General features: G+C 35.9%; 1 protein-coding gene across 1 annotated transcript in view; it reads left to right on the forward strand.

Moving 5' to 3' along the window:
* Positions 1 to 23,202, forward strand: part of LOC138709978 (cardioacceleratory peptide receptor-like) — a 414,250-nt gene that overhangs the window by 175,296 nt on the left and 215,752 nt on the right. Inside the window, exons 3-4 of the mRNA XM_069840659.1 lie at positions 8,531 to 8,634; positions 22,710 to 22,803. Of these exons, the coding sequence (XP_069696760.1) occupies positions 8,531 to 8,634; positions 22,710 to 22,803 (198 nt within the window). The remainder of the gene's footprint in view (positions 1 to 8,530; positions 8,635 to 22,709; positions 22,804 to 23,202) is intronic.

Genomic DNA, 23,202 nt, shown 5'->3' on the forward strand with positions numbered 1-23,202 from the left:
GCTTAACTGGGGGAGGTATGAATACATAAATTCTTGTAACAAGGACAGCAGAGCAGGTTTAGCGTGGCTAAGATTGGGGGCATGGAAGGGTAATAAAATTGTCAACGAAGAAGGGGAGCGTCTTTGTCCGCTTTGCAAAGAAAAGGATTCCTATATGCATATTTTGTTATTGTGTGTTGTATTGGAACTTGTTCGGAGAAAATATTTACCACCCTCGATGCTAAGTCAGAGTAGGAGTTCGCTTGCATGTCTTGACCTCATGGGGAATAGACAATGGGAACAAAAGACTGGATTGTTCCTCTTGAAGGCGAGAAAGATTAGAACTGCAGCTGTTGAAGTCTGCGACGCGAACTGAGGAAGGGATAATAGTATCCACCCAACTGTACACTTTTAGGTCTTTTAGATTAGGATATATTATATAATGTGTTTTATTGTGCCAGTTTCATTTTTAATATGTGTGTTCTTGTAGAGAGTAGTTGGATGTAATCATAGGTGGGGGGGGGGGACCTACAAAGGAGAACTTGTTTCGGGTACAAAGCACAAACGGTCAGAAGACCCGTGCATTGGATTAGACAAAATTATAATAATATAAATCCATCTATCTATCTATCTAGAGCTGACATTTTTACAACACATGGGCACGTATCTTTTCCTTATGATGTAACAGTAGTTGCTTTGTTAATTAATTTCCTTACAAACAATTTCCATGCGAATATTTTCAAAATTTTCAATACACTGTCTCAGTAATACGTATATACGGTATATTAGATTTACGAAAACATTCTGTAAGGCTACTAAATAAATAGGCCTATACCTGAAAATTTCACTTTTCTATACGAAAAGTTGAGAAAATATTTCTTTTGAATAAAAAATAAAACTTGTGAAAAATAAGCATTAAAATTAAAACTTACATTCTTATAATGCACTTATACTTCTCAGGCAAATCTAAAAATTAACATGGATACAATTTTAATAAGTTCTCTTTCCTTTATCTATTGAATCAGTGCTCGCCATCCCTGAATATAGCTCGACCAAGCGGCATATAGTACTTCTTTCGTCTGTGTCTCTCCTTTCCGCTGTAAAGCGCTCAGGCTCTCCTGAGCTCTAAAGCGCGCGCTTGCTCCTGTGGGCATCAATTGACATGCCTGCTCTAGAGTATGCCATTAGGAAAGTCCAGGATAACAGAAAGGGTTTGGAATTGAAGAGAAAGATAAAGATAAAATGCCACCATCCCTGGAAATTGCCGCCCTAGGCAACTGTATAGGTTGCCTAGGCCTAAATCCGGCACTGCTTATATTTGGGGAAAACCCAACCGAGGCCAGACACAATTCCGGATCAGCAGGCAAGCGCGCTACAGTACTTTCGTTTCCCTCTATCATTTGAATACTTTCCTCTTCCCATTTCAATTATTGCATGTCGCGGATGAAATGAGAGGAAGACGGATGAGTGTTGCTGAAATTATAGAAGGGATCCAGTGTTCCCCGAGAAACCTCTCTGCAAGTCTGTTTGTCCACCACAAATTCCATCATGAGCTGGCCGGGGATCGATCTCGGAGAGCTGGGATAGAAATCCAGCACATTGGTCCTTGAGCCACAGAAGCTGTGCAATATGTATGATATCGCTCTTTAACTAGTAGGTCTATTGTGCTTATTTGCGATATAAAATCCATAAAATGGTAATAATTGAATGGCTTAAAAATAGCAGGTTTTACGGAAATGAATGTCATAATTTTGCAATGAAAATTTAAGCGACGTGCATACATGCATAAAAATAATCCATCACTTGTCAAATTTAACAACTTAATTATATGAGTTTAAAATTATTATCGTGATATGAAAATAAATCTCTCATTCGCGTGACATTCTGTCTGTTAGCTGCGATATTAACGCGGGGGTTTTATAATGTAATGCAAAAGATCATTGCACTAAATAATAGCGAGAATTAACTTCTGCACCTCGTATCTATTTGATTTCGTCTAATTATTTTTTCTATGCTGTCTTATGAATTATTTATTTAGACTACTAATATATATTAATCACGGGAATTTTACTTGAAGCATGTAAGGAGATAGGTTTGAAAGTAAACCACGAAAAAACAAAACACATGATTATGTCTCGTGACCAGAATAGAGTACGAAATGTAAATATAAAAATTGTAAATTTATCCTTTGAAAAGATGGAACAATTCAGATATCTTCCAGCAACAGTAACAAATATGAATGACACTCGAAAGAAAATTAAACGCAGATTAAATATGGGAAATGCCTGTTAGTATTCGGTTGAGAAGCTTTTATCATCCAGTCTGCTCTTGAAAAAGCTGAAAGTTAGAATTTATAAAACAGTTATATTACCGGTTGTTCTGTATGGTTGTGAGACTTCGACTTCGAGTTTGAAAGAGGAACAGAGGTTAAGGATTTTCGAGAATAAGGCGCTTACAGCTTGTCCAAGTCAAGTCTGCGAGTGAGGATTTCGGGATGGAATGTAGAAGCAAAACGCAGTTGCCACATAGGTTACTTGACACTCAGATTTCAACGTGTGCACATCGTTTAAAATACACTACGGAGCGCACGCATTTTTTGTCCTTGTCTTCAGATAAAAGCAACAGTTACGCTGTCTCCCAGCCTCCCCCCTCATGCAACTTTCTCTCCTACGCCCACACTTGCCAATCAGAACGCCAAACCTCACTGTCAAGCAGAAGTAGAAGTACAGTCTATTTCAAAGCGTCTTAAATTGTTACCGCTCAATGAACTGAAGCGCAGTAGGAAAACTTTGCTGTCATATGAGACTGTACTGGTCTCCTCTCGTTACCGCCTCCTTTCACTACAGAACTGTCTCCAACTTCCCCTCTCGGCTCGCAGACTTAACTTGGTCGAGCTGTAGGAAAATATTTGGGACTAATAGAGATAAAGTTACAAAATAATTGAGAAAGTTACAAAACTCAGAAGTGCACGCATTTTATTCTTCACCTGTTATAATGCATTCATTCATTTCATTCATTTAGTGTTCTGTCCAAGGGCAGGTCTTTCATTGCAAACCCAGCTTCCTCAAGTCTTTCCTATTTTCTGCCTTCCTCTTTGTCTCCTCATACGATCCATATATCTTAATGTCGTATATCATCTGATAACTTCTTCTACCCTGAACTCTTCTCCCGTTCACCATTCCTTCCAGTGCATGCTTCAGGAGTAGTATAGTATAATATAGTAGTAGTATCAGTAGTGTATATGTATTTAACCTGGTAGATAAGGCCATCAGACCTTCTCTTCCCCTCTATCATGGGATTACAACTACAGTAGGAAATTTCTTCTCAGCCAGTGACCCAACTAATTCCTTTTCCTGGTCAGTTTCAGCATCATTCTTTCTTCACCCACTCTCCGACATAATTAGGAACATTAAATCCAGAGGTTTGAGATGGGCAGGACATGTAGCAATTATGGGTGTATCTGGGAATGCGTATAGAAAGTTATATAGAATGCGTATAGAATATGAGGGGAAAAGACCTTTAGGGAGGCCAAGGCATAGTTGGGAGAATAATATTAAAATATAAATTAAATTATGATGTATTTAACGACGTTCGCAACTTCAGAGGTTATATCAGCGTCGCCGGTGGTCGGAATTTTATCCCGCAGTAAATTTACTGACATGAGCCTCTCGCAATTAAGCACACTTAAATGCCATCGATTGGGCCTGGATCGAACCCGCAACCTCTAGCACAGAAGACAAGCGCTATACCAACTGAGCTACCGAGGCCGACTATTAAAATATATTTGAGGGAGGTGGGATATGATGGTAGGGACTGGATTAATCTTACAATAGGGACCGATGGCGGATTTATGTCAGGTCGGCAATGAACCTCCGGGTTCCTTAAAGGCCGTAAGTAAGCAAGTAACTGATATATTAATAAGGTTCGGATTTCTACGACCTAAAACTATGGAAATAGTCATGCACTTATGCCCTGACAAATACCAAAATGTGACTTAAAAAAAAAATTTAAATATGACGCAAAGCAAATAAAAATATATGTGCAAAAATTACTTGGTAAATGTTTTTACTCGATACTGTACAAAATCGTTTTTGTGAATATTAAATCCTTGTAATGGCCATAGCGGACTGTTCAGTCTATAAAAATAGGAGGTAGAAAAGAGAGGTGAAAAATATTCAACGTCTGATCTCTGCACGGCTAATTATTTTACAGACATGCTAACACAGTCATTGATTCTTTATGAATTACTATCTGGCAACAGCGGGGTTGGAACCTCTTACGTATCACATGTTTGGTAGGGTTGAAGCGAGTGAAGGTGAGACCGACCAGCAACAATCTGGCCATATTTTTTGCCGTCATTTGTCCTTTGTGTTTCGACATCTTACTGCTGGCAAATTCAGTTACCTTCAAAATTCATTTAACCACAAAACATTTCTAAGGAAAGGAAATGCAAAATAAATAACCAAACACGAACAAAATCTCATTTAAAGTCCCAGCTTCAGAGCGCTCTTAAAGTCGTCTTTATCTGATACGGAACGTGCATACTTTTTGTCTCAAATTTCATGGAGCCGATGTTTATTAAGATAACCGTTATGTTACAGTTTTGGTTACGTTACATATCAAAACAGTTGATATATTGTAATGAATTAAAACAAATTTAAATACCAGTGCTATAATTTTATAGATAGAAAGTTGATTTAATTAAGTTATATATAGATATTTCTTTATGAATTGTACCGCGCGTGATGCATAATAATAGAGTTATTTAGTTTGGAATCACTACGCATTAATCACGGATACACCTTCTTCAGTTTAACAAGGAACTTATACATAATATCTGCCATCATAGGAGTGTGTCGTAAGACGAAGCCGTGCTTGGTGGAGCCCGTGGACGATAATGAAGCAATATCAGATATAGTTATGAGATGTAGTGTAGTGTTTCTGAGGAACGACATTATGGAGATAGTATCAAGTTGATAACCACTCTTGATGTTACATTTTAATAATCTACTACTCTACAGGGGATTTCATTGCACTTCTTCCATTGCTCATTAAGCAAAGGATACACAGTGTTTCGAAAATTATTAAATAGCAACTCATTAGCAACTACCTACATTCCATTTTCTTTAACAGCGAAAGGTTTACCTCCACCTATGAATAATTATCAATTAATAATACATAATATCACTTTTGTTGACGTTGTACAAAATTTTGTCCAATATTCTTTTGACAAGATTAACTCCGTATATAGATGAAATTATTGGGGATCATCAGAGTGGTTTTAGGCGTAATAGATCGACTATTGATCAGATTTTTTATATTCGACAGATATTGGAGAAAAAATGGGAGTATAAGGGTACAGTACATCAGTTCTTCATAGATTTCAAAAAGGCATATGACTCGGTTAAGAGAGAGCTATTATATAACATTCTTATTGCATTTGGTATTACCAAGAAACTAGTTCGAGTAATTAAATGCGTCTCAATGAAACTTACAGCAGAGTCCGCATAGGCCAGCTTCTGTCTGATGCTTTTCCAATTCACTGCGGGCTAAAGCAAGGAGATGCACTATCACTTTTACTTTTTAACTTCGCTCTAGAATATGTCATTAGAAAAGTTCAGAATAACAGACAGACGTGAATATGTTAGGAGAAAATCCACAAACGATTAGGGAAAACACGGAAATTTTACTTGAAGCAAGTAAAGCGATAGGTTTGGAAGTAAACTCCGTAAAGACGAAGTATATGATTATGTCTCGTAACCAGAACATTCTACGAAATGAAAATATAACAATTGGAGATTTATCTTTCTAAAAGATTGAAAAATTCAAATATCTTGGAGCAACAGTAACAAATACGAGTATAAATGACATTCGGAAGGAAATTAAACGCAGAATAAATATCGGAATTGTCTGTTATTATTCGGTTGAGAAGCTTTTGTCATCTAGTCTGCTCTCAAAAAATCTTAAAATTATAATTTACAAAACAGTTATATTACCGATTGTTCTGTATGGTTGTGAAACTTGGACTCTCACTTTGAGATAGGAACAGAGAATAAAATATTTGAGAATAGTGTTCTTAGGAAAATATTTGGGGCTTGAAGGGATGAAGTTACAGGAGAATGCAGAAAGTTACACAACGCATTATGCTCTTCACCTGACATTATTAGAAACATTAAATCCAGACGTTTGAGATGGGCAGGGCATGTAGCACGTATGGGCGAATCCAGAAATGCACATAGAGTGTTACTTGGGCGCCGGAGGGAAAAAGACCTTTGGGGAGGTTCTCACGATATCTTACAGCTAAAGAGATTGATAAGTAGTAATATATTCGTAAATGAGCTTCATCTGAATACGATTTCAGATTTATTCAGTGTTATTCAATGTGTGGAATTTCTCTGAAAGTACTGGGTATAGCCTACTTTGCGTTCGGTGTTACTAGGCTGGTATGTAATATGCTGTTTATCTCTGCTACGACCGTAAACTTTTCGAATCTTTGTCCTCATAATTCTTTCTATGTTTTCCTCGACACAAATAGAATTACTGTACGTAAGGGGTTACAGACTTCAAGAACATAACTTCAGTTACACAAACATACCCAGCACTCGCGGGTACTTTCAATTTCATGTATCTTTCATGTTTTATTTTAATTTTACATTCTTCTTTTCAAACGAGTCTCTAAATCAATGCCAGAGTATTAAAATTAAGTTTACACTATTATTCTGTCATAATTAATTGAATACTGTTACTATCATAAACTATAGGGTAAACATTGGTAATTTCGAGGCAGTGGTTATTTCGTGATACTTTTTCTTTGCTCTTTTGTGAACTAACCAATGGTGTTACGAGATCCAAATTTCCGCCAAGGGATTGCATATGTTGTCCAGTTTCCAGAAACATACAGCTAAGCTTTGTGTGACAATTGTAGTTGCTTCAGTGAGCTTTTATGTTCGGAGAGAGCAAGTTTGCGTCGACTTCTCAGGCATACAAATTTTGTGGATGTTTGTTATTACATTACAGGCTTATTACTAAAGGTAAGCATATAATATTTGGTACAAACCTTTATTGTATCTTCATGAAATTTTAGGAAATGTTTTTGGAATTTTAGATACATCTGTAGTCGCCATATAGGCTTAGCTTTACTGATAGAAATCTTAGCTGTTTGAGGCGAAATTTTGTTGAGCATTAAGTGTTACAATTTTTAAAATAGTATAAAATGCATTACAATAGGAATTTTAGAAATCTGAAGACAAGATGTGATAACAAAAAAGAAAACGGAGACGCAATGGGTTCAGTGTAGTTTCTGTTTGATTTGTTATGCTAAGTGTCAATGATAAGTGCTAGATAACTTGCAAGAATTGTGACAGAAGGTGGAACATGGCTCCACCATTCTGGACCGGAAACAGAGGCAGACAATGGAGTGGCATCATGCATATTCACCAAAGAAATAGAAATTCAAAAGTACACCTTCGGCAGGAAACGTTATGGCTACTTTTTTTTCGATTCAGAAGGACTCTTGCTTGTGAACATCATGCCACACGGAACCACCATTAATTCTGACGGGTATGTTGCAACTCTCAAGAAACTTCAAGTTCGACTGAGTCGTGTTCGACGACATCGGGAGAAGCAGGATGTTCTGCTATTGCACGACAACGCACAGCCATATGTCAGTCATAAGACCACAGACCAGGTCAGAAAATTCGGATAGACAACACTGAAACATCCGCCTTACAGTCCTGAACTGGCACCGTGCGATTACCATCTCTTTGGTAAACTGAAGGATCCCTTCGCGGAACGATGTTAGAAGATGACTCCCTTGTGCACGCTGCTAAAGAGTGGCTCAGACGTGTTGGTCCAGACTTTTACCGTGCTGGTCTACAGGCCCTCGTTCCTAGGTTATGTAAGGCAGTTGAAAGGGACAGGGATTATGTGGAAAAGTGACATTTTGTTCCTTAAGGATGCGTCTACATTCTGTGAAAATAGCAAAGCTGTAGGATAAAAATATAATTTTTAAACAAACGTTATTACATTACTTTTGGAGTTACCCTAGTAATATAGGCTATAGTAAAGTCCGTAATAAAAGTGTTCACCCTTTCAGGGCAAAGAAGATCCCTTATCAATTTCAGTTTTTACTTTGATTTCATTCTTATTATGTGTTGATATGTATTTCTATGTTTTCTTGCTATGAATATTAGACGGAATTACTATGTTTGAAGTCTTGTAACAATAAATGAGAATTTCATTTCACTTTAATGAATTTTTCCACAATTCTTCTACCTCTCACGAAATTATCAATGCAATATCACGAAATTACCAAGGCTATCACGAAATAACCAACTTTTCACCTTAAGTTGTAAAAGTGGTTTTTGGCACATATTCAAGAGCGTATCCAATCTTTTATGTCTCCAGATTTGTACAGCAAGTTATCGTCTTTTAGATAAAAAAAATCGGAATAAGGGTATATTTACACATTTGCATTTTAAATTAGTTTTCATGAAATTATCACGAAATTACCAATGTTTACCCCATTAATTTTGATTTCTTCTCTTTCCAGATCTGTCTGTTGGACTCATCAGCGTTCTGACAGATATTGTTTGGAGAATAACGATAGCCTGGAATGCGGGGAACATAGCGTGTAAAGTGATCCGTTTTCTTCAGGTAAGTTAAAAAGCTGTTCAACCTAATAGATAAGTTACAAGCAAACTGATATAAAATTCTAGATAAATAATTCGTGTATTTTTCAAAAGTTACATTCTGGTGTGACTTTTGGATATTTCAACTACGTGTTAAGGGGAGAGGATTGTATTTTTTGGTGAAAAATGAGTAAATGAAAAAAAAATTATTTAAAATACTCTGTGATATGTGTGGAATGCATAGCATAATATTTTGTGGGTATTTGTGCCCTTATCAGATATTGATACGCCATTTTTAAACTTCCTGCGCTATGGATTTTTAAATCACTCGCCCCCTTTTATCGGTTTACGGTAACTTCATTTTTTTGCTACATTGCCAGACAAAAATGGATATAACGTCTGAACTATTGAAGATACATGCATGAAATTTAGAACACACATTCTTTAGACTATTAGGAAATCTTTCTCTGTAACAGAATTTTGTTATTTGATTTAATTTTAAAACTACGTCCGTTTGTTTGCAAGAAGGGAAATCAGAAAAGTGTTATTAAATTTGAATTGTTTATTTTACAAACGTAGGGACAAATATCAAACTTCTGTTACAGACAGTTTGTAGAGCATGCTTTTGCAAGTACATTGCAAGACACCTTGCACATTGCAGAATCTACCTTTAAAAATGGTTTAGATATATCGGTTTTAGTAAAATCCTGCATTGGGTATATTTTTTTTCAAATCTGGGCCCTCAAATAATTTTTTTTTTTTCAAAATATTTATTTTTGGTTGCGTTGCTACAGCTATGAGCTCTCTACATACAAAAAATTAATATTTTACACCAAATAGGAAAAAAGTTTTAAAAAATACCATGCTCTCCCCTTAAAATGATGTTTCCAACGTTTCGTGTTCCACTTTCAGCGAATTAGATAATTTAATCATTCACATATACCGCAGTACAGTATGTTAGTACTATCTATGTTATGAAGTCCAATGGTAGATAAAGAGAGTCGAAAAATTTAATGTAAAACTAAAATTCCATGTATGATGACGTTTCTGTTACGAGACAAAGATTATAATAGTATTATTATTACAATATCGGATAGTTACAATAGAAAACTTCTCTTTTATTAATGAATTTTGATATCTGTCCATAGAGATAAAATAATGCTTCAGGTCGTAAGTACACAGGGCGTTGCTTTGATTTTGAGCACCAACAAATAAAAAAATGAGGAATTAATACGAAACGTATATTTATGCCATCCTAGCGTTGTAGATAGGTTGTTACTACATTCAATATCGTGCATAATCGGCTTATTATGGCACGCGTGCCAATAATAGCAATGACATATTCGCTATGATGTAATAACGGAACGCTTGGGTGGGATGCATGCAACTCGTCTGACTATCTTACTTACCGCTTCTACGCGCCACGTAACAAGAAATGAAATGCAGGACAGAAGGTAACGTATCATTTATTTCCAATCTTTAACAATTTTTTATCACTTTTGTAATATCACATGAAACAGTTCTGTGGTTCAGAGAAACTATATTAACAAATTAAAGGAACATTTGTAACATAAAATTTAATACATAAGGTATAATTATAGTTTCTAATACCTGCAAGATCATCCATTTCTCTTTATTCAATGCCAATTCCAGGCGCAACTAATCGATACGATCAATACGAACATATCAACACTTATGTCAGATATGGATGCCGAATTATTTCATAATTTATTTCCTACAATTTACTGTATAATGCTAAGATGCCATAATAGTACATTATGCAACGAGCCTATAATGATAGTAATTAAGACGCAAGTATGTTTGTTTATGAAACGAGCGCAAGCGAGTTTCATAATTTTCATACGAGCGTCCTAATTACCATTATAGGCAAGTTTCATGCGACTTTTTATGCTCGACCATATTTCTAACTTTAAATTATTCAGAAGTAGACATTTTATTTGTATCTGACAGAAGATCGGAAGTGACCTTGTTCATAGCTCTTGAATTGTGAAATGTGCGCAGACGCGGAAGTATTGATTTTTTCCGAGGAAAATGTCATTGACCTTGATGTAATGCAGAGAATGTATAATCTGGAAATTGATTTAGAATTGAAAAACGAGATGACAAATTTAATTTATTTGAATATTATTTACAATTAACGCTAATTATTATAGTGACAGAACATAGCCTTCTGCGACAGTATTGGATTTCCAGCCTCCGTGACGTTTCCCTCGTCTTTCGATTGCATATCCGAGAATAATCGAAAACCTGAACTTTAATGAATAGGTGTACTTTAATGACATGCATTAAAGTACTGCTACCAGGTGTATAATTACTAAATTTCGGCATGGTCGAGCATAAAGTGTTGTATCAATCTTGCACAAACTATAGTGAGTGGGACAAACATTCACTCATGCCATAATCATCAGGATTATCCACTTGTTGCATAAATAACTATTATGGAATACACAGTTGTGAAATGGCTGTACACCGGAAGTAAATGCACGTATTGAATTTTATGTGATAGGTAAATAAAAATTGTTTATGTTTGTTTCGCTTGCACTTTTATTAATGAAAAGTTCAGTAAATAGCCCTACTTAATAATATTGGACTTAGTGTTCTTTACATCGATACTATGTTGGCACATAGTTCCCATTCCAATTGCTTTAATCGCTTATTATTACGCGTAGGAGATAGTGCTTTGCGCCACCGAAAAGAGCGCGAAAAATAAAATAAAAATATACCAACAACTCAATTTCATAAAAACTGGCTTAGAGTTTCACACGAGATGATTATAGTTATTAAACTGTGCCTACTTAATCAGCTCTAGAAAGACTCTGAGAGTACCAAATTGGGTATAAGGAAGGCCCAGACTATGCGCTTCATAATCCTTGTGGTGGCATATATCGTAGCAGTTAACAACACGCGACGCAGAGCAGTGTGTCTACTTCGCTCTACGGTTCTTTGCAAATTAGTTCATTACTTCTGTCCTGTGAAGTGATAAAACACCTTTCCACTTACTGCTAGAGTAAACACTATAAATTTCCCAGTTTGGCGATCTGCTCTTTAAACGAGAATAATGAAGTTCTTCTGCTTAGTGACTCAGTCATTGTTTGGTGCGGTTTTGCTTGTAGCCTCATTATTTTCCCGCCTCTCTTTGAAGAGATGGGGAGCCCAACAGTCAAGAATGGGTGACAGTGGCAGGTGAACATTACTGCAAACTGCTACGCCAATGTCTGTACAGGAAAGAGATGCTTTGAACACTTTATCTATTTTCTTTAACGCTATTTACCAATATTTACGTCCACACCTGTGGAGTAACGGTTAGCGCGTCTAGCCGCGAAACCAGGTGGCCCGGGTTCGATTCCTGGTCGGGACAAGTTACCTGGTTGAGGTTTTTTCCGGGGTTTTCCCTCAACCCAATATGAGCAAATGCTGGGTAACTTTCGGTGTTGGACCCCGGACTCATTTCACCGGCATTATCACCTTCATCTCCTTCAGACGCTAAATAACCTAAGCTGTTGATAAAGCGTCGTAAAATAATCTACTAAAATATAAAACCAATATTTAAGTTTGTATCACAGCCATTGAAACACACTGTATAGTATAGCAATGCTTTCTATGTTTCTTGACATATAAGCATGTTTTTGGTGTAAGACAAATGAACGGGTGAGTGGAAAAAGAATAACATTAAACAGGAATAGCGATTTTGTAGATTTTTGCTTAAGCTATCCAAAGAGAGTAAAAAGGGAAATATTCCAGTCGCATATCATTATTAGAACCAGCATTGAAGCTTTAGTTGAGTGGAAGAAGGATAACATTCCAGGATCGGATTTACTCTCCAAATCAGTATGATGACATCATTCGAAATTCCAGGAAACTCAACCCTCCACATCAAGTAAAGAGGCTTCAAAACAATTAGGTGCTCAACTTCAAACACTGATGTCGACAGTATTTCAAGAAAACATGTAATGATAGTAGTGGTAGTGGTGGTAGTAGTAGTTCCTTTCATTCCCTGGTGGAGCATAGGGCTTCAATGAGATCTTCATCGGACACGATTGGCAGCAATAGTTTGACCTCATTCCACACTCTTCCAGTGATCTCAACCTCTTCTCTCACAGATCTCCTCCAGGTACCTCTTGGGCGTCCCACTGTTCGGGCTCCTTGGGGATTCCACTCTAATGCTTGTCTTTCAATAGTCTCTCTCGGTTTCCTTAACGAATGTCCTATCCATCTCCACTTGCGCCTTCTAATTTGTAGTTCAATTGGATGTCCATAAATTTTTATTACTTATTATTATTGGCCAAAAAATGCTTAAAATTCTTCGCAGGCATCTATTGACAATTTTACATTGATGGCTTTGTTTGAGAACCAAGTCTCTGATCCATAAAGAAGAACAGTTTTGATATGATGTAATGATATTGAGAATAACAAACTTGACAGTCAACATCAGTACGAACACAGCTTATATTCACTCAGCAGATGAAAGGCCATGTCAAGGCTTCAGAGTACATTGATGGTTTACACCATGGAACATTCAGGTTGAAGGAACAAGATCATGTGGAGCTGCCGACTACTAGCAAATTATGGGAAACTTGAAACCAATATCACAAAAGTTAGAGGACATCTCAAAAGTTATGCAGTGCATAACTGATGAGTACAAGTCATTCTATGAAGACATCCTCAAGTATCCAACTTCAAACACAGCACACAGTGATAAGGGTGAATAAAGACTCGTATTATGATCATCATTGTATAGAGTAAAACCATTTTGAAGTGTTCTTTGTAGTATTAAACATTTTATGTCACAAAAAACATTATAGCGGGAAAACGATAATATTCCAACACATTTAATTATTAATAATTATTAAATAAATATTTGACTTTGATATTGTTTGAGTGCACACTTAATGACTAGTTCTACAATTGCCTACTGTACTCCAACCACGAGAAAGTCTCAGGGGAATGAGACGCAGCGGGGTAATGCTGTGAATGAATGTTGATGTCATAAGATGTCATAAGGTCACACACGTGGGTACTCGTATCTCTATTGACACAAACGATATCACTGATACACACATATTTATACTACCCTAGTTACATAATTAGATCACTGTTAATCTCCTGGTCTTTTAATCCCTCCATACAGGAAATAACATATGCAGGAGAACGCATGGTTTTTAAACTGACGTTATAACTGTAATATTATATATCTACTAAGCTCCAATAGATGACGCAATAGTAAGCACATTCCTTTCACGGTTAATCTCCTGGTCGGAGAACAGTAACTCTTCCAATAAAACTCTTAGCTTTCTCTATAAATTTATTTTTGTTTTTTGGTTTGTTTTCTCACAAACTAGGGAAGTTGGAATGTTAAGGTTGGTTCACAATAAACCAGGAACGGAAACGAAAACGAGAACGAGAACGAAAATATTGTTAAAATAAATGTATTTAAATGTGAGCATTCACAATTAAGTATTATGAACGCTCACATTTAAATACATTTATTTTAACATTATTTCCGTTCTCGTTCCGTTGTCGTTTCCGTTCCCAGTTTATTGTGAACCAGCCTTTATCCTTTTTCTACTTACCCGTTCAAATGTATCAGAAAGTCGCCTATAAATATGTTATTTGATTGGTTTGGAAGAAAGACTCACCCACGATCTTGATATAAATAAAGTCATAAGTTTACATAGTACATTGAAGAATAATAACTGTGATATTACTTACTTACAAATGGCTTTTAAGGAACCCGAAGGTTCATTGCCGCCCTCACATAAGCCCGCCAGCGGTCCCTATCCTGTGCAAGATTAATCCAGTCTCTATCATCATACCCCACCTCCCTCAAATCCATTTTAATATTATCCTCCCATCTACGTCTCGGCCTCCCTAAAGGTCTTTTTCCCTCCGGTCTCCCAACTAACACTCTATATGCATTTCTGGATTCGCCCATACGTACTACATGCCCTGCCCATCTCAAACGTCTGGATTTAATGTTCCTAATTATGTCAGGTGAAGAATACAATGTGTGCAGTTCTGTGTTGTGTAACTTTCTCCATTCTCCTGTAACTTCATCCCGCTTAGCCCCAAATATTTTCCTTAGCACCTTATTCTCAAACACCCTGAACCTATGTTCCTCTCTCAGAGTGAGAGTCCAAGTTTCACAACCATACAGAACAACCGGTAATATAACTGTTTTATAAATTCTAACTTTCAGATTTTTCGACAGCAGACTGGATGATAAGAGCTTCTCAACCGAATAATAACACGCATTTCCCATATTTATTCTGCGTTTAATTTCCTCCCGAGTGTCATTTATATTTGTTACTGTTGCTCCAAGATATTTGAATTTTTCCACCTCTTCGAAGGATAAATCTCCAATTTTTATATTTCCATTTCGTACAATATTCTGGTCACGAGACATAATCATATACTTTGTCTTTTCGGGATTTACTTCCAAACCGATCGCTTTACTTGCTTCAAGTAAAATTTCCGTGTTTTCCCTAATCGTTTGTGTATTTTCTCCTAACATATTCACGTCATCCGCATAGACAAGAAGCTGATGTAACCAGTTCAATTCCAAACCCTGCCTGTTATCCTGAACTTTCCTAATGGCATATTCTAGAGCGAAGTTAAAAAGTAAAGGTGATAGTGCATCTCCCTGCTTTAGCCCACAGTGAATTGGAAAAGCATCAGATAGAAACTGACCTATACGGATTCTGCTGTATGTTTCACTGAGACACATTTTAATTAATCGAACTAGTTTCTTGGGAATACCAAATTCAATAAGAATATCATATAATACTTAACTCTTAACAGAGTCATAAGCCTTTTTGAAATCTATGAATAACTGATGTACTGTACCCTTATACTCCCATTTTTTCTCCATTATCTGTCGAATAGAAAAAATCTGATCAATAGTCGATCTATTACGCCGAAAACCGCACTGATGATCCCCAAGAATTTCATCTACGTACGGAGTTAATCTTCTCAAAAGAATATTGGACAAAATTTTGTACGACGTCAACAAAAGTGATATTCCTCGAAAGTTACCACAGTTGGTTTTGTCCCCCTTTTTAAAAATAGGTACAATTATGGACTCCTTCCATTGTTCTGGTACAATTTCCTTTTCCCAAATAGCAAGTACAAGTTTATAAATTTCGTTATATAATGCACTCCCACCCTCTTGTATTAATTCTGCTGGAATTTGATCGATACCTGGAGACTTGTACTTTTTCAGATTTTCTATCGCAATTTCGACTTCTGAAAGCGTGGGTTCGGGTATAAATGGCTCAGCAGTTTGTATTTCAATTTCGTCCCGATCATTTCTATTTGGCCTATGTACATTTAGTAGTTGCGCAAAATAGTTTTTCCATCTGTTTAGGATTGATGGAGAGTCTGCAAGCAAGTCACCATTCTCATCCTTGATCACATTTACCCTTGGCTGATATCCGTTCTTAAATTCCTTTATACCCTTATATAAATCTCGAATGTTTTTATTCTTACTATTTGTTTCTACCTCATTCAGTTTTTCCTTCAAGTAACCTCTCTTTTTATTCCTAAGTGTACGATTTGCTTCCCGTCTTTCATTGAAATAATTATCTCTCTTCTCTTCAACTGGATCCTGTAAGAATTTCAATTTTGCCTGTTTCCTTCTTTCTACTACCATGCAACAATCTTCATCAAACCACGGTTTCTTTTTCCTAGTTTCATAATAACCTATGCTCTGCTCAGCTGCAATTTTGATACTATCTCTGATATTTTCCCACACGCTATTAACATCTAATTCTTTCTCAACTTCGTCGGAACTTTCTAAAGTGGCAAACCTATTCGAAATTTCGACCTGATAATTTTGCTTAGCTTCCTCGTCCTTTAATTTCAAAATATTGAATTTAGTAATATTAACTTGTTGCTCTACTCGCTTGGCTACTGATAATCTTTCTCTTAATTCTCCAATCACCAAATAATGGTCAGAATTACAGTCTGCACCCCTGAAAGTTCGAATATCTACTATACTAGTATGTCTCCGTTTATCTATCAAGATGTGATCTATTTGGTTGTGTGTCAATCCATCTGGAGAAGTCCAAGTATATTTATGTATATCCTTATGGGGGAATGTTGTACTTTTGACAATTAAATTTTTCGATGTGGCAAAGTTGACTAATCTAACTCCATTGTCACTACTAATTGCGTGTAGGCTCTGTTTTCCAATAGTTGGTCTAAAAATATCCTCCCTTCCTACTTTAGCATTGAAATCCCCCAATAAAATTTTCATGTGATATCTAGGGAACTGATCAAAAGTATGTTCCAATTCCTCATAGAAGCTATTCTTTATATGGTCGTCTTTCTCTTCTGTAGGGGCGTGAGCATTTATAACTATGATGTCGCACCATCTACCCTTAAGTACTAAATATGATAACCTGTCACTGATAAATTCGACCTTTTTTACTGCTGATTTTATTCTTTTATGAACAAAGAATCCTGTTCCTAATTGGTGATTATTGTTTCCTTCCCCATAATACAACAAGTAATCTCCTATTTGTGATATGCCATTCCCATCTAGCCTAACCTCTTGTACTCCCACGAAGTCTATTCTATATCTAGCTAGTTCTTTTGCTACTAATATAACTGTGATATTATCTAAATAAAAATAAGTAAAAACATATTATACACTTGTCAAAATACTGTGTTCGTGCCTTCAGCGATATTAACAAAGCCTTTATGTTATGTTAATCCATACTCGTTTCACAGTGCCAATAAAGGCGTTTATTGTACTGTTTAATCATGATTGGGCGCTACGTATTGGAGGTGTCAAGCTTGATTTATCTAGATGTTTTTATATTAAGAAAAGCTTTTAAATTTTAATGTAGAATGCAGTAGGCCTACATAAATCACGTATTAGTTTAGATATCTTATCGAGAATGAAATTGAAGTGCGATCCAATTTGATGTCACTACTTACCGTAAGTTCACACCAAGTGAACTTCTGCACACAGGTGTGTCTCCAGTTCTAAGTGATACGAAGTTGATTAGATCCAATACAAAAGTAGAAGTTTTAATTATACACAAAAAGTTACAAACTCTCTGGGTCCTTTAAACAGAGATAACTATGATGATTGAACATAAATAATTTCATGATAAATTTCTTACTTCACTCCCATTTCTTAATTTGTAAAATATATAATCAGAAAGCACTACATCATGTCAAGTTCAAAAATTGTGAGAAATTATTATAATTAATGCAGGTGGTGGGGCATGACATCCGTACACTTTGCTAATTATTTCTGTGACAGACAATAATTTAGAGCAGAGTTAAGGACGAAATGCAAATATAAAAATTAGAAGTTTGTCCCTTGAAGATGTAGAAAAATTAAAATATTTTGAAGCAACAGTAACAAATATATAGACACTCGAGAAGAAATTAAAAGCAGAATTAATATGGGAAATGCGTGTTACTATTCGGTTGAGAAGCTTTTGTCGTCCAGTCTGCTCTCAAAAGAGCTGAAAATTAGAATTCATAAAACTGTTATAGGGCCTACTACCGGTTGTTCTGTATGGTTGTGAAACTTGGACTCTCACTTTGAGAGAGGAACAGAGGTTAAGAATGTTTGAGAATAAGGTTCTTAGTAAAATATTTGGTGCTAAGAGGGATGAAGTTACTGAAGAATGGAGAAAGTTACACAACGCAGAAATGCACGCATTGTATTCTTCGCCTGACATAATTATGAACATTAAATCCAGACGTTTGAGATGGGCAGGGCATGTAGCACGAATGGGCGAATCCAGAAATGCATATGGAGTGTTAGTTGGGAAACGGAGAGAAAAAGACCTTTGGGTAGGATAATATAAAAATTGATTTGAGGAAGGTGGGATACGATTGTAGAGACTGGATTAATCTTGCTCAGGATAGGGACCGATGGCGGGCTTATGTGAGGGCGGCAATGACCCTCCGAGTTCCTTAAAACCACAAGTAAGTAAGGCAGAGTTAAAGCCATGAAGTCTTTTTTACTAGTCAGCAGACTAAGTCAATACAGTAGTTGAATATATATTATTTAAATTAAAAATATTCACAATACACTAAAGAATCTACAGCAATATCCTTGAGTTACATTTTAACAAGTAGTGTAATGTTTATTTAATTTGAGATGAAGCCTACATGAAAAATAATAACTTAATTTATGAGCTTGTGTTTCTATTCTGTATTTGAAGTACTATATACAAAGAATTACAATTTATTTGAGTTAGATAGTTAAAAGATGAAAGTTAATTTAATACTTGTTTACTGGTACCTACTATGCAATAGGGATCAAAATATAAATATAAAATGTATCGATATAATGAGAATAATATGAATATAATGGATTTTAGCCCTTAGAGGTATTGTATTGTATTTAAATAACTTAATGGTACCGGTAATAATAATAATAATAATAATAATAAATATAATGGACAGATGTTAGTTTCATTATACTGTAAGTAGCAAATACAGTGACACTGTTTTGTTTAGCCGCGCAGTTTTCATTTTCCCGTTGCCCGCCGCTAGGAGCTTATCTGCTGCCAAGGGGCCACCCGGTCTGACGGCACTGAAACATTTAGTATAGTAATTTGTACTTACTCAGCTCAAAGTAGGTGGTGAAAATGGCCCCCCACCAACTGCTATACACTGTTCACATCTTCTTATGAAATAGTTAATTACTTTAAGAGGTTGTGCTTCACTGATTGACTCGATTTCAGCTCTTATATAGTCTTCAAGCTCATTTATTGTATGGGGGTTTTCACATAAACCTTATTTTTAAGTGTCCCCTATAGACTTAATTTATTTGGGAATAATGTGCGTGAAATATATAGTTTTTTTATTTGGTTATTTAACAACACTGTATCAACTACGAGGTTATTTAACGTCGATGGGATTGATGATAGCGAAATGGTATTTGGCGAGATGAGGTGGAGGATTCGCCATAGATTACCTGACATTTGCCTAACGGTTGGGAAAAACCCAACCATGTAATCAGCCCAAGTGGGAATCGAACCCGCGCCCGAGCGCAACTCCGGATCGGTAGGCAAACGCCTTAGCCGACTGAGCTACGCCGGTGGCTATAATGGTTCGTATCATTCGTTACGTAATGAAAGAAGTGAATTTTTGTGACATGCGTAAACTGCATATTAGCAAAGTATGTATTTTCTTCATAACATAGATTATTATTTAAATATATTTCTCGTAGAATGGTTATACATGTATGTTAGCATTCGTGCAAATGCAACCATAGCTGAACCTCGTCCTCCAGTTTTAATTTCACTGTGGCTTAATAAATTTATCTATATTGCGTAATTATATAACAGCATCGACTGAGGTTATTCGTGACATAATTAAACTAATTAGACATAAAATGAGTAAAATAATGAATATGATGCTGTGAGATCAAAAACCATTCAAGTCCACTTTTGGGCATTCATTTTTTGCAAATTTTAAATTAAATTTTGGATATTTCCACAAGTGTTACGACTTTAAAAGTTGGTATACTACTTTGTCTAGATCTCTAAAATAACCACAAATATTATGTTCAAAAAATAATAATTACCGGTAGGTAAGAAATAAAAAAAGTTGTTTGCTTTTTTCTCGAAACTTGTGTAAATGAACTTGAATGTAGTATTAGTAGTATTAATAGTATTTATTTATTTAATCTGGTAGAGACAAGGCCGTCAGGTCTTCTCTTTATTGATCTCACCGTTTCAATTATTAAAATTAATTAATTAATTAGTAAATAACGCAATTAAATTTTCTATCTCATACACTGTACTGTTTTCTGTGTTTGGACTTTGCACTTTTATCATTTTAAAAAAAAACGCGTCTGTTTCCTTCGGACAACGTCAAAATGAGTGCCTTAGAGCCCGATCACACGGTACGGGAATTTCTCTAAACGAGCATTACTTCGAATTCATTTCGTGCGAACAGCATTATGCACACGGTTCAATTTTTTTTTTTTCGTATATGACTTAAATTTCATTATGCATGGGAATAAAATCGAACCGTGTGCACAGTGCTGTCGGTAAGAAATCGATTAGAATAAATGTTCGTTTCGGGAAATTCCCGTACCGTTTAAACGGGCCCTTAGGGTCAGTAGATGTTTAAAAGTGAATCCTTGGACAATGGACCCATTCTAACATGTTCTACGCCAGTGATGTCAAAGCAAGCGCATTTTTCTGACCTTGACGTCGAGCGCGGGCATCAAGCGCTAAGTATGGAAAGAGGAAGGGTTGTGTATATGAATAAGCAGCCTGTTTAATTTAGAAAACAGTGGTGCACAAACTTCAAACGAACGTGAAATTTTATGTCGTTATTTTTATATGGATTCTTTCTGTTTGATATTATCTATATCGGCTGTAAAACAAAAGTACTAACACCAATTTCTTAATATTGCAGTTGTGTTTTAAATGTTAATAACATAATACAAAGTTAAGAAGGAATATTCACATCAATTCCATTAAATGGATCAAACACATCATTCGTAAACAAAATTGATATCCCAAAAAAAATGGATTGAGTATGACATAATAAGTTGGAATTGGTATTGATGGTACCTTTAGCCTTATAAAAGTAATCAATAAACTAATCAAAACAATATTACAGTACAAAACAAAGTTACCTAGGTACTGTAGCTATGTATATGTTTTAAAAGTAACTAATATTCCATAACAAAACTCTCATCGCATTATGCTTTTAAGGTGATATTGGTCACATCTTCCTATCATCAGAATATTAAATTATTTTCTCGAAATCTGCTGAAGCTATACAACACATGGGCACGTATCTTTTGCTTATAATGTAATAGTAGTTGCTTTGTTAATTCATTTCCTTACAAACAATCTCCATGCGAATATTTTCAAAATTTTCAATACACTATCTTCAGTAATACGTATTTACGGTATATTAGATTTACGAAAACATTATGTTAGGCTACTAAATAACTAGGCATATATCTTAAAATTTCACTTTTCTATAAAGGAAGTTGAGAAAATATTTCTTTTTAACAAAAAATTCAAACTTGTAAAAAATGAACATTACAATTAAAACTTACAGTCTTATAATGCACTCATACTTATCAGACAAATCTAAAAATTAACATGGATACAGTTTTCACAAGTTCTCTTCCCTTTATCTATTGAATCAGTGCTGGCCATCCCTGAATATAGCTCGACCAAGCGGTATATACTACCTCTCTCGTCTGTCTCTTTCCTTTCCGCTATAAAGCGCTCAGGCTCTCCTGAGCTCTAAAGCGCGCGCTTGCTCCTATGGGCATCAATTGACATGACTGTTCTACGCTATACCTACCCTGCTGTGTTGTTGTCTCGAACTTTAAAATCTTTGAATTCCTAACAAAGGTAAAAATAATTATATGTATAATAATTATTCATTTACATTCACTAAACGTTTTCCATAGATATTAAGGTAATCTATCTCATAATTTTGAAAAGGGGAAAAAGTGTGTCACGTTTCTTGAATTATTACAGTGTCATTGTAGATTTCTGTTTTCAAACAAAAGCCCAATAAACTTTGATATATAGTTTTTTTATATATGCCATGTGCATTTACCTTAACTTCTCATTTCACCTTCCCCAGCTGAGATGATTAGACCGGTAGTTAAGCACTGCTCAGTGACGGATTGCATCATAGCTTTTACGAACTTTCGCTGTCGCTGGTCGCCTAAAATCCATCACTGTTGCACAGTATCCACTGTGAGTTTGTTTGTAACGCAGTGAAACGGAAAGGACATGGGAGGGGAGGTTTCACAGTTCCGTTCCATTTCCCCATTGAGCCCAGGGCTGTTTTAGTAGATTATTATCGACATCACTTTGAATATTTTCACGAACGTTGCATTATTTACTTTTGTAATTGGTTAGGGGGAAATTATTTACATTTCAAATTGTTTATTTTATCTTTACGTTAGTAGGCCTATATGTAATATTCTTCTATTGCCCAAATTGAAAACTGCACACCACCATATTGTTGAAACATTTACGGTAGAGCTACGACCCCAACACAAATAAAATTTCACCGTTGTATTGCATTGTAGTGACGTTTCTCTTTCGTTTGGTTCCCCAGGCTGTGGTCACGTATTCTTCAACGTACGTCCTGGTGGCACTGAGCATCGATCGCTATGATGCCATCACACACCCCATGAATTTCTCCGGAAGCTGTAAGTATTCTTTCGTCATAATTTTAAGGCACTATATAAATAATTTGCAGAATATTGCAAACCACTTGAATACCTATCTTCTTCTTCTGGAGGCACTGAAACATCATCTAGATACTCTGCGCTTACTTTGGACTAATGCTAGATTCCTACACGGAGCATAGTCAGCATAGTGCAGGAACACCGCAGTCTGACAGGACAAATACAAGAAACTGTACAAACATCCAGTCCCGTGAAATGGAAATAAATCTCAGACCACATTTGGAATCGAATCACGAAACACATAGTGGGGAAGCGCACGCACTATAATCCATAGCGGCAGACGTTCAATATGTATCGTTTATAATAGGCCTGTAGAAAACTTAGCAGAACGCAAGATATCGGGATTGAAATTCAATGTTT

Source organism: Periplaneta americana, chromosome 12, assembly GCF_040183065.1.
Source record: "Periplaneta americana isolate PAMFEO1 chromosome 12, P.americana_PAMFEO1_priV1, whole genome shotgun sequence".
NCBI lineage: Eukaryota > Metazoa > Arthropoda > Insecta > Blattodea > Blattidae > Periplaneta > Periplaneta americana.